We start from the raw sequence: 14,832 nt of genomic DNA, 5'->3' as shown, positions 1-14,832 counted from the left end.
ACTGCAGCCCCTTTGGAGATATTTAAGCTCCAGATCCTGGCTTTTTTTTTTTTTTTTTCTTTTTTTTTTTTTTAATTAATTAAACCTCGGAAGCGAGCCCGAGCTGGAGTAGGAGGGCGCTAACACTACGCGGAGCTGAATTTCAAATTACGTAACAGCTCAGGCAGCCATTACCGACCGGTTGTACGGTACTTTCGAGCAGGAATACATAAACCATGAAGAACATGGTACGTGGAATGGGAGGATTTAGAGCTTGCTTTTAAGGAGGGAGACGCGTTTGCTTGTGCAGACAGAGTGATTTTTTTTTTCGGGGCTGAGCATTACAAGCAAGCTTGAGTCGTCTGCTCAAGTCCGGGCGCTGCTGCTGGGTCGCAACGCGGGGCGGATGTCTTTGCGCAGAGGAAGGTTCTGGAAGCGGCGACTGGGGTTGGCGCGCAGCCGGGCGAGGCGGCAGAAGCTGCGGTAACCGCGTATGGCGGACAGCGCGTTCTTGAGCCCGTGGCCATGGCTATTAGCTGCGCTGCTGCTGAGGTTCCGCAGGAGGAGGGGGAGTCGGAGCTCCGCGGGCTGGGGGCCGTCTTGGCCCCGCAAGGCGCGGAGTGGCCGAGGCGGCGCTGCGGGTAATGGCGGTGGCCAGGGGGAGGGGTAAAATGGCGGCCTGGCCGAGACTCGCGGCTGCGAGGGGCAGTGGGGGTTCCTCCGGCAGAGCGGGCAAGGCGGGGGCCTGCTGTAGTCGTCTGGTATGCACGGGGGCGAGGAGGAGCGCGGAGAGGTCGTCGTATCGCGTGTGTAAGTGCACGCTAGAAGCAATTAGCAGCGCTCTCCCTGGAGGCGGCGGCCGCTCCCGGGCGCCATTTTCCCCGCCCGGCTCGGGGCCGCGGTGTTCCCGCTGCCGCCACATGGCGGAGCTGGCGCGGCCGCTGCGTCCGGGCCGCACAGGCGGCGGGCGAACAGCCACTGACGGATTGCTGAGCCCTGGAGTTCAGGGATCCTCCTCACTAGTCTCCCTTAAACGTTTTTGTTACCCGAATTCTTAATTCCGCAGTCCGCGTGGATTGTGTGTGCGCGCGTTACTGCTATATGAAACACCTTTCCTTGCTTTGGTGATTAATATTTCAGTGAAGGTAGTGCATTTTTTAGTGCTTTGAAGTTGCTTTGAACCTGTGAAGGAAAGGTTAAAATACACATGGATGAAGATCCTACAGAGGTAAAAATTTGCTCTGGCGCTTGATTCCTGCCACAGGATGTACTGTGGAAATCTTGAAAGAGGTGTTACCTCCAGCTTTTATATTGTGGCCTTTCCTAAGTATGAGGTGTCTGTGTCTTCACCAAAAGAGTATTTTCCTCAGGATTCTAAGAGGTACTCGCATGATGATAGTTACTGTTGTACATTTTATACTTTCTGCACAAACTTTAGATGGGCAGAACTCTCTGGACTTTGGTAGGAGGTTAGTGTTATGCCATCCAGAGCTTCTCGAAACTGGCTCATTTAAGACAAATAGTTTCTCTGCATCTAGAGATTGTCTGCATGTTAGTGGAGCAGCATGTGTGTGCTGTTTTTGCACAATGGTTTTCATTAAGAACTGGTGATGAATTTTGTTATTGCTGTTTTCTGACCTGTGGTGCTTAGATGTTCTAGGTAGATCGTGACCCTAAATACATCTGTAAAATGCATTATTATTCTGTTCAATGTCTGTTAGTTATATGTAGTGTATTTTTATAATTGTTCCATTCTTTTCTTGAGTTCCATTTACAGGTTTATAGCTGTTTCCAGGAGTAAACATAACACTGAAAATATCCTACCTGCATACTAAACTTTCTTAATTCTCATATTTTTATAATAATGTCCTTTATTAAATGTAGGGTAATTGGTTATATAGGAAAAGGGTTTTTTTTTTTAGATCTATGAAACTGTAAGCAAGCGGTCCCTAATTCTCAAGCAGCAGAACTGAAGGGAGGATTTTTATTTTTGCAGTACTGTTGCTTAAATTTTTTGTCTCACTCCTACTCAAAATTAATAAATGACATATTGATGAATATGATTTTTTTTTATACTGGTCTGGTGTGCAGTGTTCTTTTGTTCCTTTTATGCAAACAGTTGAAAATAAATTAGTTAAAGCACGTGTCTACTGCTTTTGAACACGTGTCTTATTTTGCCTGTCCTTTTGTGTAAGGAGGAGACAGTACTAGCTTTCTTTTTATTCTTAGAGGAAAAAAACTAGATCCAACAGCAGATTCCAAATATTTTTCAAGAGGAATTTGAGCTCATCAATCTTAAATAGAGGATGTATTTGGAAGAAGGAGGGGAGAAAGTTGACTTCCTTGTCAGACTGCAGTACATGAGACTGGTAATACGGAGATGTATTTTGAAGAAAAAACCTTGGGTTGTCACTGCCTGCAGTAACTGTGTTCTGTTATATGCATCTTGATCCAGGCCTGCCTTGGACAACTTCAGAAAATATGTTGGTCTGCATGCAGATTGGCTTAATACTTCTAAAAGCATATGTGCACTGAAGTATTTTGCTTGTTTTCTTAGGCTCAGTGTTTTTCTAGTTTCCTGTTTAAATTTGTCTTAATCCTCATTGCACAGTTAATCATATTGTGTATGTCAATTACATCTCCTGCTGCAATATTTGAGTTGTTTAAAAAATAACCACCACACTGAAGAAAACGCACAACCAAACACCCAAGCACCCAACTTTGATTTTTAAAGTTAGTTAACAGTAAAAAGCTGAGTTGATTTGGTTTGAGTTCTCTTGTCCCTAGAAGAACAGTTCTCTTCAAAACAATATTCTAAAATAATGAATTTGTGGAAGGGAACTACTTCTTAGTGCATTTTTAAGTGTTTGGCATGAAATATTCATACGTATGAGCTAGTGATGCTTTTGTATGTAGAACCCTGCAATTAAAAGGCCTGGTTTGTATAAGAAGTTACTGTAAAAGTGCTTTGAGCTGGTAGAAGTCGGAAGGTTCTCCTTTCTGCTTTAGTTTACCAGTATATACAAAAAAGTGAATTCAATAGCTTATTACTGGTCCTGTTTTTTTGGGGAGTTGTTTGGGTTTTTTTGTGATGCTCTTGTCATTGCATAGAAGATCTCTGCTTAACAAGTGCAGTGATAGTTTCTTTGCAAGAAAATAAAGTCTTACTGAAAGCATTAGTGGATATGAATATGTATTATTCACATTTCTACTTTGAAAGGAATTATTTTAATGGTGCTCCTGTTGAGGGTGTATATGTTTGTTGGTAATTCCAGTGGTGTGGGATTCCAGATTAATCTTACAGATGCTTGAGTTTCATTTGTTTTAGTAATTATGGAGAAAATATGAATTGTTAACCTTTTATAGAACATACTTAGATGTGTTTAATCAACTTTTACTTACAATGCCTTAGATAAATAGTACGCTAGTATTAATGTAGAACAATTTTAACCAGAATGGTTTTTATAATTGAATGTTACCCAGGATGGAATCAGACAGTATAAATTAATTCCTATTTTCTGTAATAAAAACAAATCCCAGAGTTCTCATTTTCTTTAAAAAGCATCTCATGGGTCTTACAGAGGAATATTCTGAAAGTCTTCAAGTGTGGTCCCTTGTTTCTGATAGCTAGAGGGAGACACAGGAATAAGGACTAAAAAAAAAAATCTGTATTCTAAAAGGGGACCTGTAGAATTGCATAAATTGCTTAATTTCTTTAATAGGGGTAGAACCTTTAGAAGAGCCAGGTCTCATTTTGAAAATAAGTCTTACTGAAAGTCTTTGACACCTATGAAAATCTTGGTTAGTGTTTGTTTTGCTAATGCAGAAGAGGTGTTTCAAATTATATTAATGTAATCTTTTTTTTTTTTTTTCCCCATGGCAGAGGGAAAAGGAGCAGTTCCGCAAACTGTTTATTGGCGGCTTAAGCTTTGAAACTACAGAAGAAAGCTTGAGGAGTTACTATGAGCAATGGGGGAAGCTTACAGACTGTGTGGTAAGTTTAGCATACCAATACATAGCAATAGCATGGAATGTGTAGGAATTTTAAATGTTTGTTTTCTGGATTGCTTAGAGAAGATGGAATATTAGCTTTTAATGGTACAGTTGGTTGCATTAGGTACAGTTCAGTCCATTGTAGCAATGCGTAAATTTTACTCTTGCAAGCTTGATTGAGTTAGGGAACATTAACAATCTGTTTTCTGTAAAATTCTCCCAGATTATCTAACCACTGATTGCAACAGTTCAACTTTGGTATCTGAAAGTTGTCTGAAGTGCATTAGAAAGTGCTTACAGAGAGCACTATTACATCTGTGTGGTTGGTCACATTTGGCAAAAAACTGATGTCTTGGTAAGCAACCTCAGTAAAGCTGGAAAAGGATGTCTTTCTCTGTGATGTTTTCATAGAGTTGTTAAGGTTGGAAGAAACCATTTACTATTTAACCATGCACTGACAAGTTCTTCACTAAATCATGTCTGTAAGCACCTGCGTTTGTGTGTCTTCTAAATACTGACAGGGATGATGACTCTGGTAGAAGTTCTCTGCTGAATTCGTCTTGGGAGTAGTAAATAATAACGCAGGTTTAAAGTTGGTGGTCTTCATGAAGTTTAAAAGAAATTATGTCAATGTTTTTTTTTCAAAAACGAATACAAATATAAATGCACCTCACTGATCTAGCAGCATTTCTGAGTCTTGGAGGACAGCAGTGGTTTGAATTTCTTTGATCTCAAGCAGTGTCACTCATACTAAATCAACAGAGTCTGCTGCTTTGTGTTTTGAAATCAAACCAAGGAAAAAGTAAATTAAGCTTACACACTTAATACTGTTACCAAAAAGCTTAACATGAGACAGATATAAATAGTTTAAATGTTTTTATTGATTCTAGGTAATGAGGGATCCTGCAAGCAAGAGATCAAGGGGGTTTGGCTTTGTAACATTCTCTTCCATGGCTGAAGTTGATGCAGCTATGGCTGCAAGACCTCACACGATTGATGGAAGGGTAGTTGAGCCTAAGAGAGCTGTGGCTAGAGAGGTAAGTATGGCTTTGAAAGCAGATGCTTCTCATGCTTTGAAAAATGCCTGTTTTGGTCAGACAGTTAGGCTTTGTTCTTGTTTGAAATTGCCTGGGTTTAAAGTACCTGGTTCAACGCCCATAGTTGGGGCATTATTTCCCACACTTTTAGTCTCTCATATAAATGTCTCCTATTACAGTGAATTATTTTGTTATTCTGGTTATGGAATCATGTCTGCAAGGGACACATCTGGGGTCTGAAACACGTTGTAACAAACATGTTCTGTTGAATATTTGTAATTAAGCAAATTCCAAAGTAACTTTTCTGGAATAGTTCCTGTTACAAGCCTCAAATTAATAAACTCCTGTCAGTCTTTCTGATTATTCCAAGATCTTTCTGGGGTATTTCTAAAAGGTACATAAAACCAGAGCCAGGTTACTTTGGCACAGAGGTGCTTGAGGAGCAAGGGTGGATTATAAGGCAAGTTCCGTTCACCACACAGAAGCTCTGGAAGGGTTTACCAGATTAAGGTTGGACTGATGAACTGGATTTGAATGAGCTGTCCCAAAGGTATGGGGAAATGGAAATTGTAATCACCGGTACCCCTGTTAGCTATCCCAGTTTTCTTTCCATTCCCTGCAGAATGCAGGGTTGGTTAGCATTTGGAAAAGGTAATTGCAACAGCATGTGTGTATGCTGTTTAATGGGATTAAAATGCACAGTTGTGAATTTGCTGAGGTTGAAGGGCCTTGATACAAGTGGAATGTGGGTTCACTGCTGTCGGGGAATTGGGCAGAAGAAGCTGATGCATCTTTGTTTTAACAATTACAAAAGTCATGCTCTAACTTAAGTTATTAAATACTTGCAGTTCTTTCAAACAGTTGATCTGTATCATTTTTCAGTGCTTTTAAAGCTTTGACATAAAAGGGGGAGGAAAAACCTCCAAGTAATGCTATGTTACTTTCCTCTTAGAAGGTCCCCTAAATGGGCTTGCAAGGTCATGCCTCACAAAAGGGCTGTACCTTAAAAATCTTAGTTTTTCTGAGCTCTATTCCTGAAATCCAGGTGAAACAGTAATTTGTGAAATTGGTTTTTTTGTGCTAATTTAGAAAGTTCTTTTAACAGGAATCTGGAAAACCTGGTGCTCATGTTACTGTGAAAAAATTATTTGTTGGTGGCATTAAAGAGGACACTGAAGAGCACCACCTTCGTGACTACTTTGAGGAGTATGGAAAAATTGACACTATTGAAATCATTACTGACAGACAGTCTGGGAAAAAGAGAGGGTTTGGATTTGTTACATTTGATGACCATGATCCTGTGGATAAAATTGTATGTAAGTAATTTTACTTCTTCTTTGGATAGTATTAATTCTTACAGCCTCAGTGCAAAGCTAAACTTACTGATCATGGGATTAGTTATGTGCCTGTATTATTTGTTACATCATAGGTTGCTGGATTTTGTGGGAACGTGTATTTCAAATGAGTGTTGCCATCCTTGTGTAAAAATCGTGTGGTATTTTGTGTTCTTTAATATGATTCAGAATGTGTTTGTATTAGAAGTCTGATATTCTGACTTGTTGCCAGTTAAATGCTGATAAGCCTGTGTTGTGATACGGTTACAGTGCAGAAATACCACACCATCAATGGACATAATGCAGAAGTAAGGAAAGCTCTCTCTAGACAGGAAATGCAGGAGGTTCAAAATTCTAGGAGTGGGAGAGGAGGTATGTACAAGTAATGGTCAATAGTTTGTGGTTGATTTTTGTGTTCACTTTCCACAATCTCATTACTTAAAAATGTTAAACTGATACAGGAAACTTCGGTTTTGGTGATGCTCGTGGAGGTGGTGGCAACTTCGGTCCAGGACCTGGCAGCAATTTCAGAGGGGGAGCTGGTAAGACAGGCATGTTTGTAGCATTTACATTTTTTACCTTATTAATGCTGTCTTTCTGGTTCTGGATAACTTTGTATGCTGTGGTGCTGTTTGACTCAAATACACCTGTAGCAGTTGAGAGAATTTTTGGGAAAAGTAACTTGCAAATGAACTTGTCTTTTGGTTTTTCTGTTTTGCTTTGGTTGTGGTTTTTTGGTTGGGTTTGGGTGTTTTTTTAGCTCTTATTGAAAGCCAAAAGTGATGTAAAAGTAATTATTTGCTAAAAAGAGATTTCTCTGGTTCTGTGCAGCGCTTGCCTGCCATTTTAAAACTGGGTACCATACAAACCTAAGAAAAGAAAATATAGAGTGATGATTGGATGTTTAGCTTTATTTTTCTGAAGTTAATTGTACATGTTCTTAATTGATAATTTCTGAGATTTAGTTCTTAAGGTGATAAGAGCTTGAGAATTCGACTCGTTTGCTACAGGTAAATTGAAATCCTTTGGGGTTTTTTCTCCCAATAGATGGATATGGAAGTGGCCGTGGATTTGGTGATGGATATAACGGATATGGCGGAGGACCTGGAGGTTAGTTTGCTGTTGTGGTGGTGATGTATTTTTCTTTCATTAAGAAACACTTCCATATTTATATTCATATGTATAAAATTTATCTGAATTACCTGAGGCATTTTGTTGGCTTTAAGAAATGTACATGGTTGTTGGCTTAGGTCAGATTTCCATATGGCATATTGTATGGTTATTTTTTGGACAAGCATTCTTATCTTTAGGATAAGAGTGGGTCCTAAATTTCCTGGAAAATGAAGATTTTAATTAAACCATTCAGCTGAGGTGTTTAGGCAGTCTGACTTGTTGGGGTTTGGTCCTAGTTCAGTTAGGGTGGGAGTTAGTATGTGCTTTAAAAAATACTGTCCATAGAAATTTCTTTACAAAACTACCTTTTTCGTTCTCTTTGTTCTTCTAAATATAAAAATATTCTTTGTGTATAATTTGTGTGCATTTTATATTGAAAAGCTCATTTTAAAAGGATTATGTTCTCACAGGTGGCAACTTTGGTGGCAGTCCTGGTTATGGAGGAGGAAGAGGAGGCTATGGTGGAGGAGGACCTGGTTATGGCAACCAGGGTGGGGGCTATGGAGGTGGTTATGACAACTATGGAGGAGGTAACATTTAGGCTTAAATTGTTCAAGCATTTCAGTTACAAATTACTGCAAGTCATTTGAGGTTGGGGGGGATGGTTATTTGGAAATGTTGTGGAAGGAAGTTGTTTTTCAAATAGTATCAAATAGAACGAAAATATTGTTCGGTGCACACACTGCTGGAATACATGCGTGATTTTGTACTTATTTAGAATTTTTATAATGGGATGTCTTTGAGTGTTGCATCCATTTTAGCTCATGTAGGTATTTCTCCACTTCTGTGTTGATAATACAGGCAATTATGGAAGTGGAAACTATAATGATTTTGGCAACTACAACCAACAACCTTCAAATTATGGTCCGATGAAGAGTGGAAATTTTGGTGGCAGCAGGAACATGGGGGGACCATATGGTGGAGGTATTGTATATGTCCTGTATATTTCCTTCTAGTTGGACTGGGTGGACTTCCAGGACTTTGGGGGAAATAAAAGACATGGGGTGGTAACTGTTTTGAACTAAAAAATGGTAGACTGAAATTAGGTATTAGGAAAAAACTTACTGTGAGGGTGATGAGGTGCTGGAACAGGTTGCTTAGAGGTGGTGTGAGTGCCCCATTGCTGGCAGTATTCAAGGCAAGGTTAGATGGGGTTTTGAGCATCCTGGTCTAGTGACAGATAACCCTGCCCATGGCAGAGGGGTTGGAACAAGATGACCTTGAAAGGTCCCACCCAACCCAGGTTATTCTATGTGATTCCAAGGTGGGTATGTAGGAATTGGATAACTTCTGCAGTAGATGGACTGCAGTGCCTGTGTTCTTTCTGCAAGTTTGCTTCAGTGTCTTGAGATTGTAAAGCTTGTCTGAGGGAAATTTATTTTTATTATTTTGAAGCAGATAAAACATACTAACTTTTTCCACAGTGTTGTGCAATTTTGAGTTTAAAGATTCTATTTCATGTTCTTTGCTGTCAGCTCGCACTATTTGTGGAGAGTCTAGTTACTTAATTTCCAGCATATTTACTTGATTTTTATCCTCCTCTTGTGTCTTTTTTTTCTGAAGCATCCTACTTTTTGTTGTCTTAAAGTTGCTTAATAGGGAGTATCAGGCTTGTGAAATGGGAACTGAAACATGAAGCCCTTTCTTATAAGGTTTAGCCTGCAAGCAAATTCAGCCGTCACAGTCTCAGGACAGCACAGTGCATCAAATTACATGTGGTACTGTTGAATCTTCTAAGATTTCAGCATGTAGTTGCTTCCTGTGGCAGTCTTTGGAGGTTCTTTAGAGGAAGACAGCGAAATGTTAGAAGTCTGTGTTGCAAATGCTGTCACTGGAAGTAAAGCGGATGTTACTTTTCATTTAGTCAAGCTTTGATTGATTGCTTCTGTGAAAAACTTTCCTAGATTTAAAAATGTACTGATGGGACCATTCTGTTTCTTGTTCTGCAACTGCAGGAAACTATGGTCCCGGGGGCAGTGGAGGAAGTGGTGGATATGGAGGGAGGAGCCGTTACTGAGTTTCTTCAAGCATGCCATGGGTAAGTATGTTTTTAAATGTTAAAATTGCAGTGATTCTTGAGAGTAGCTGCAGGAGTTAAAAGCTTTTTAGGATATTATCTTTCCTTTAAAAAATGGTTAGATGAATAATTTCATAACCTATTTTTTTACTCTTTACTTCTGTTGAAACAGGCTTCACTGTATAAATAGGAGAGGATGAGAGCCCAGAGGTAACAGAACAGCTTCAGGTTATCGAAATAACAATGTTAAGGAAACACTTATCTCAGTCATGCATAAATATGCAGTGATATGGCAGAAGACACCAGAGCAGATGCAGAGAGCCATTTTGTGAATGGATTTGGATTATTTAATAACATTACCTTACTGTGGAGGAAGGATTGTAAAAATGCCTTTGAGACAGTTTCTTAGCTTTTTAATTGTTGTTTCTTTCTAGTGGTCTTTGTAAGTGTAGAAGCATTCCTTTGATAATGTTAAATTTGTAAGTTTCAGGTGACATGTGAAACCTTTTTTAAGATTTTTCTCAAAGTTTTGAAAAGCTTTTAGCCAGGATCATGGTGTAATAAGACATAACGTTTTCCTTTTAAAAATTTAAGTGCGTGTGTAGAGTTAAGAAGCTGTTGTACATTTATGATTTTAATAAAATAATTCTAAAGGAAATATTGTGTAATTTTAGATTTTTTTTAATACTGTAAAATAAGGCAAGGAGTGGGTAGTATAAGGTCCCACAAATAATACAAAGCTATTGTTGTACGTGTAAAATTTAATGCTGGTGAGAAAAAGTATGTTGTCTGTAAATTACCAGGTTTAAAATATCTAGGTAACTTAAGGGGTATCTCTGCAAGGAGAAACACCTTTTTAGATTTTTTAGATGCTGCTTCTTCAATGGCAAGGAAAGGAAAAAACCCCAGCAAGGTACTCTTCCAGGGACGCAGGTCTAGTACAAGAGAACTCTTGAAAACGTCACTAAAAGTTCAGCCAGTCTTAAAAAGCTGTGCTGTATCTCTGCAAAGCTTTAACTACGGTAGATTGTTTATAAGGATGGCAACGAAGGCTGAGGGTGTAGAGCAAAATAGTTCTAAGCTTCAGTTAAACTTCTTTAGGTAAGATCTTGTTTACTTTTCCTTTCTTAATGTTTCAAACCCAAGAAATTAATAATGTATGACAGTATTCTTTCAGTATAGTGATTATCATTATGTAGTTTAACATGTAGCAATTAATTGAGTTAACAATTACAAATTGAAAAGAAATTTGTGAATCCTGTTTTCTTGTATTATTAAAATTTTACAAAAATAATTGTCAATTTCAGCTACTTAACATATTTTTTTCCTACTGGAATCTAGCTATGATATGAACCCTGGACAAGCATAGACTGCTGCCACTGTACAGTGCTACAGTTGAACAAATGAGACCTGCAAGTGTCCATTAGTAAAGCTTTGCAAGGGTTCCATCCCTGGTGTTGGTAGTTAAAATGGTAGGTCACAAGTTAATTAAATCATACAACTTTATTTTTGCATCCTGCAACATTTTCTTTTTTCTTGGGAGTCTATGCATTATGGTGGTTGCAAGGTAATGCAATGAAGGTAGTTCTGTGCTGTTGAAAATGAACTATGTTGTTACGTGTTTTGTCTGCTGTAATCTATTCTATATAACACATTTCATCCTCAAGGTTCCCAAGTAACTGTAGAGTGTTTACGTGTAAGGAAAAATTTCACCACAGAATACATCTGCCTCTGTGAAGGATGTGTCGTCCATTCTTTTAACAACTGCATAAGCAGTTCTTTAGGAGGGCAAGTGAAACCTTCAAATGAAACTGCAGGTGGTATTTCATAAGTGTACAATGTATTTGTGTAAATTGGAATTTGGCTAGGATGTTGAGGTTTCCACCATTTTTTATAGTTCTTGCAGCTAACAAACCTTAGTGCCAAATTTAGTCAGCCTTACTCTCACTGCATTGAATGTTTGCACCTCAAATTGATGGAAATTTATCAAGTATTGAATGAGTTACTCAGAGTAAGGGTGGCATACTCTACTAGATTTGGTTTTAAATAAAAAACAGCAAAACCTGTCAAAAAAAAAAGGCAACCAAAAATGCTTTAATTTCAAAGTTCATTGCCTCTAAAAGGCTACTCATTGAAGAACGTGGACTCAGCTAACAAAAGTCCTGTTCCTTTTGTGTTAGACACACCAGTGAACTGCTTATACTTCTTTTTTTTAAAAATGGCTGAAGTTCCCCTATTGGTAATTTGGTTTAGACATATGTGATAAACATCTTCAGATACACTTTTTTTTTCTTTGGCAGGAAGGTGCCATGCTGCAGGTAACTAATGAAGAAGTGGTCAACCACAGAAACGCTTCAAGAAATAAGAAATTCTGTATCATCAGAAAATAGTTGTTTTTGCTGCCTTCATTAAAAATCTAGAGGTTAAATGAATACTGATAAAACATCACAATTAGTACAAATCCCTGTAATGATGGGTTTTTTAAATTATAGTGATAATGTCTTGTAAACCTTTCAAATAAAATTCAGATTCGTTAGGAGAAACAAATCACTAATGTTAAAATAGCAAACATTCTGTGAGTAGAAAGTTCAACTACATATATTTATAACTTTCATAGCTTTAAAATAAAGTATTTTTATACCAAAGTAGTTCTAGTGTAATGCTTAATAAAAACTTAGTGTGTATCTAACATTAAATAATGTTTATGTTTAGACCCTTCCATTATTTGAAACATTCCACTTTGAGGTGAATTTAAAACAGAATCAGTTTGACAAGTGTGTTCATGGAACTTGTTTCTCTGACCATGGGCATCTGTTCTCTTTTGGGAGAAACAGGGCTGCAAATTTAAAAGTGCTGATGTCGTTGCTGTTGGACACAAGTGCTTAAAAGTAGCTTTATTTGGCTGTGTTTTATATTACCTCATACTTTCCTGTTAACGAAACTACCACCAAAGCCAGTTTGTCAGATTTCAATAGGACAAAAGCTTTATCCTTTTCACTTTTAAAATGCTTTTAGCATGAAGACAGACAGACTGACTGACTGGAATGTAGAGTTCCTGCTGTACAAAACTTATTACCCATAGCTGCATCTGGGGGCTGAAGGAAAATACCAAAACAAAAAATGCCAAACCAAACAAAATCATTTAAACAAACACCAAGGATGAACTTGGGAAAGCTCAGTTGGGAGTGTATTTAAGGGAAGATATCTTGAGGTTATACTGTTTCAACCACTTATCTTCATGCATGGTTTATTCAAAACTTGAAATTTATATGCTTTGGCAGAATCATCATGTCTTTAACCTTTATAATACTGTTTAAGGATTCACGTATGATTTTCTTCTGTTTCTTAAGTTGAACTTTGAAATACTTGAATAGGTAACCGGTGGGCTGCAACGGAAGCAGAAAATGAAGATGCACAAATCTGCTTTACTTTCTTCTTTCCAACAGAATGACCAGATCATAAGGAATTTGCCTTCTTTCCTATAACTTAGATGTAGTTGATGGAAGTTTTTTTCTTTACAGTTGCCAAGTCCACATTCATACAACATTTTAAAAAACTAACCAAACCACTTCAAAGGGCAGTAATTTTTTCGTTTAAAATACTATTTCAGTAGTGTAGTAACAAGGTTTAAAATTTACTTGCATTGAGTATGTTTTCCATAAGGAGGATGTTCTCATTTTGATCTGATGGCAGTGGGGGAAGGGAGTGTATAGGGGAGACAGCACGGTGCAAGAATGAAATTACTGGATATTTCAAGTGTTGAAAACCTGGTGTCTTTAAGTTTCCTGATGTCCTGCTTTTGAACTTTCATGACTTTTCTCTTGGTATGGCCTTAAAAGTTAAGGAATGTGACAGTCAACAATGGTTACCAGCAAATGTGGTGAAACAAGTCACGGTTTTGAGTCAACCTGATACTGGAGGTTAGCAACTTCAAATAAAATCAGTATTGTGTGGTCAATTACTGGTCATCAGTTTGTAGACAATGGATTCTTACTTTCTATCAAATGGGATTTTGTCACTACAGACTTAGTCTTTCAAGTAAGTGTAACATTGCAGTGTTTCCAGGTACTAACAGCTGAGGATCAGATTGTCAGTATTAGGTCCAGATTTCCCCCAGTGAACACTTCGTGCAGCAAACTGAGGGAAGAAAGAAAAACAACATAACTTGTTGCTAGCTGGTATGTGAGCCAAAGAACACCCAAAAATCGAGTATGACTTGTATTTATAAAGTGATGGTGAAAAGAGGTCAGTAGTAGGGTTTTGGCCACTCAGACTTTGTTATCTATACAATGAAAGTTCAATTTTTTTAATTTCTATTGTGCTGCAGATACTAAAAAACATTCAAGAAAATGTGAACACTTGCTGTTAATGCTGTAAAATGAACAGGGCTTGAACTTTGTTATGTGTAGGAAAGACTGTGTTCTTTTAGTTTGATGGTGAATGTACATGATCTCTTTGTGATGAAATCATATTGCTTCTGGGGAAGAAAACCCAAGCCCCAGAAACGGATCTGAATTTTCAAACAGTTGTCAGCTGAGTTTGGCAACATTGCCTCATTGGTAGACGATAATTTGCTGGGAACGTACTGGGGCTGTGCATTCCCTGTAGGTTTAGTGTTCCTTTTGGTTTTTGAAGCAGTGTGTGATGCAAGTGAGCACTACCATAGTAGTGCTGTTGCATTTCCACCTAAGGGAGATGACTGTTTCTCTTCATGTTTATTCGGCCATACCATTCAGTGTGTCTAGGATAGGAGTGTTACATGGAAGAGTTTGCCTGGGTAATAATCCATTTTGGCAAAAGTACTGTCCCTTTTAATAGTCATATTTTTGCTTTGCAGCTACTGTTGGTTTGTGTTGCACAAAAATTTTGTCAGGAGTTACTCCAGTTAATGGAGCAAGAACTGGTTTGTTCATCAGCAGTAAAATTGTATAAATAATACCTGTGTGACTTACCTGACAGAGTGCTATGAACATTAGGTCAGCGGTGTTTGGGCACCTTGCAGTCACAGACTAGCTTGTGAGACCTCCCATGCTGCTTCACTGTACGAAAAAAAGGGTGACTGGGGGACAGTCCTAGAAAATTGCTGTTACCAGCACTCTTCCCTCCCCCTTGTTAGGTTCATTTTGGGGCATTGTTGTATGAAAATGGGTGGCTGGTGGACTTCATGGAGTTCTAGTAGCTGTGCAGCAGGTGTCAAGTTGCAGTACTTCATGAGAGATACGCACTACAGTACTACGACTTCACGTGGTTGCATCTGCCATCACTATTTGGTTTACTTAATAAACAGTTTCTCACTACA

The 14,832-nt window shown here is 38.4% G+C and overlaps 1 protein-coding gene across 7 annotated transcripts in view; it reads left to right on the top strand.

Moving 5' to 3' along the window:
- HNRNPA2B1 (heterogeneous nuclear ribonucleoprotein A2/B1) overlaps positions 1-14,832 on the top strand; it is a 16,269-nt gene extending 1,437 nt beyond the window's left edge. Inside the window, exons 2-12 of one of the 7 annotated variants that reach the window (XR_004061700.1) lie at positions 3,863-3,973; positions 4,863-5,009; positions 6,115-6,325; positions 6,614-6,715; positions 6,805-6,885; positions 7,391-7,453; positions 7,927-8,046; positions 8,318-8,440; positions 9,472-9,554; positions 10,875-11,005; positions 11,834-14,832. Coding sequence is in view for 5 of the 7 variants with exons in the window: in XM_030971618.1 (XP_030827478.1) it covers positions 216-227; positions 3,863-3,973; positions 4,863-5,009; positions 6,115-6,325; positions 6,614-6,715; positions 6,805-6,894; positions 7,391-7,453; positions 7,927-8,046; positions 8,318-8,440; positions 9,472-9,533 (1,041 nt within the window). In the remaining 2 variants the exon portion in view is untranslated. Of the gene's footprint in view, positions 1-69; positions 228-3,862; positions 3,974-4,862; positions 5,010-6,114; positions 6,326-6,613; positions 6,716-6,804; positions 6,895-7,390; positions 7,454-7,926; positions 8,047-8,317; positions 8,441-9,471; positions 9,555-9,705; positions 10,192-10,874 lie in introns of those variants that run through there. The other 6 variants (XR_004061699.1, XM_030971618.1, XM_030971617.1 and 3 more) reach the window with 6 other exon arrangements.

The sequence above is a fragment of the Camarhynchus parvulus genome, chromosome 2, assembly GCF_901933205.1.
Source record: "Camarhynchus parvulus chromosome 2, STF_HiC, whole genome shotgun sequence".
Lineage (NCBI taxonomy): Eukaryota > Metazoa > Chordata > Aves > Passeriformes > Thraupidae > Camarhynchus > Camarhynchus parvulus.
Note: the sequence above shows the minus strand (reverse complement) of the source record. Positions and strands in the feature narration are given on the sequence as shown.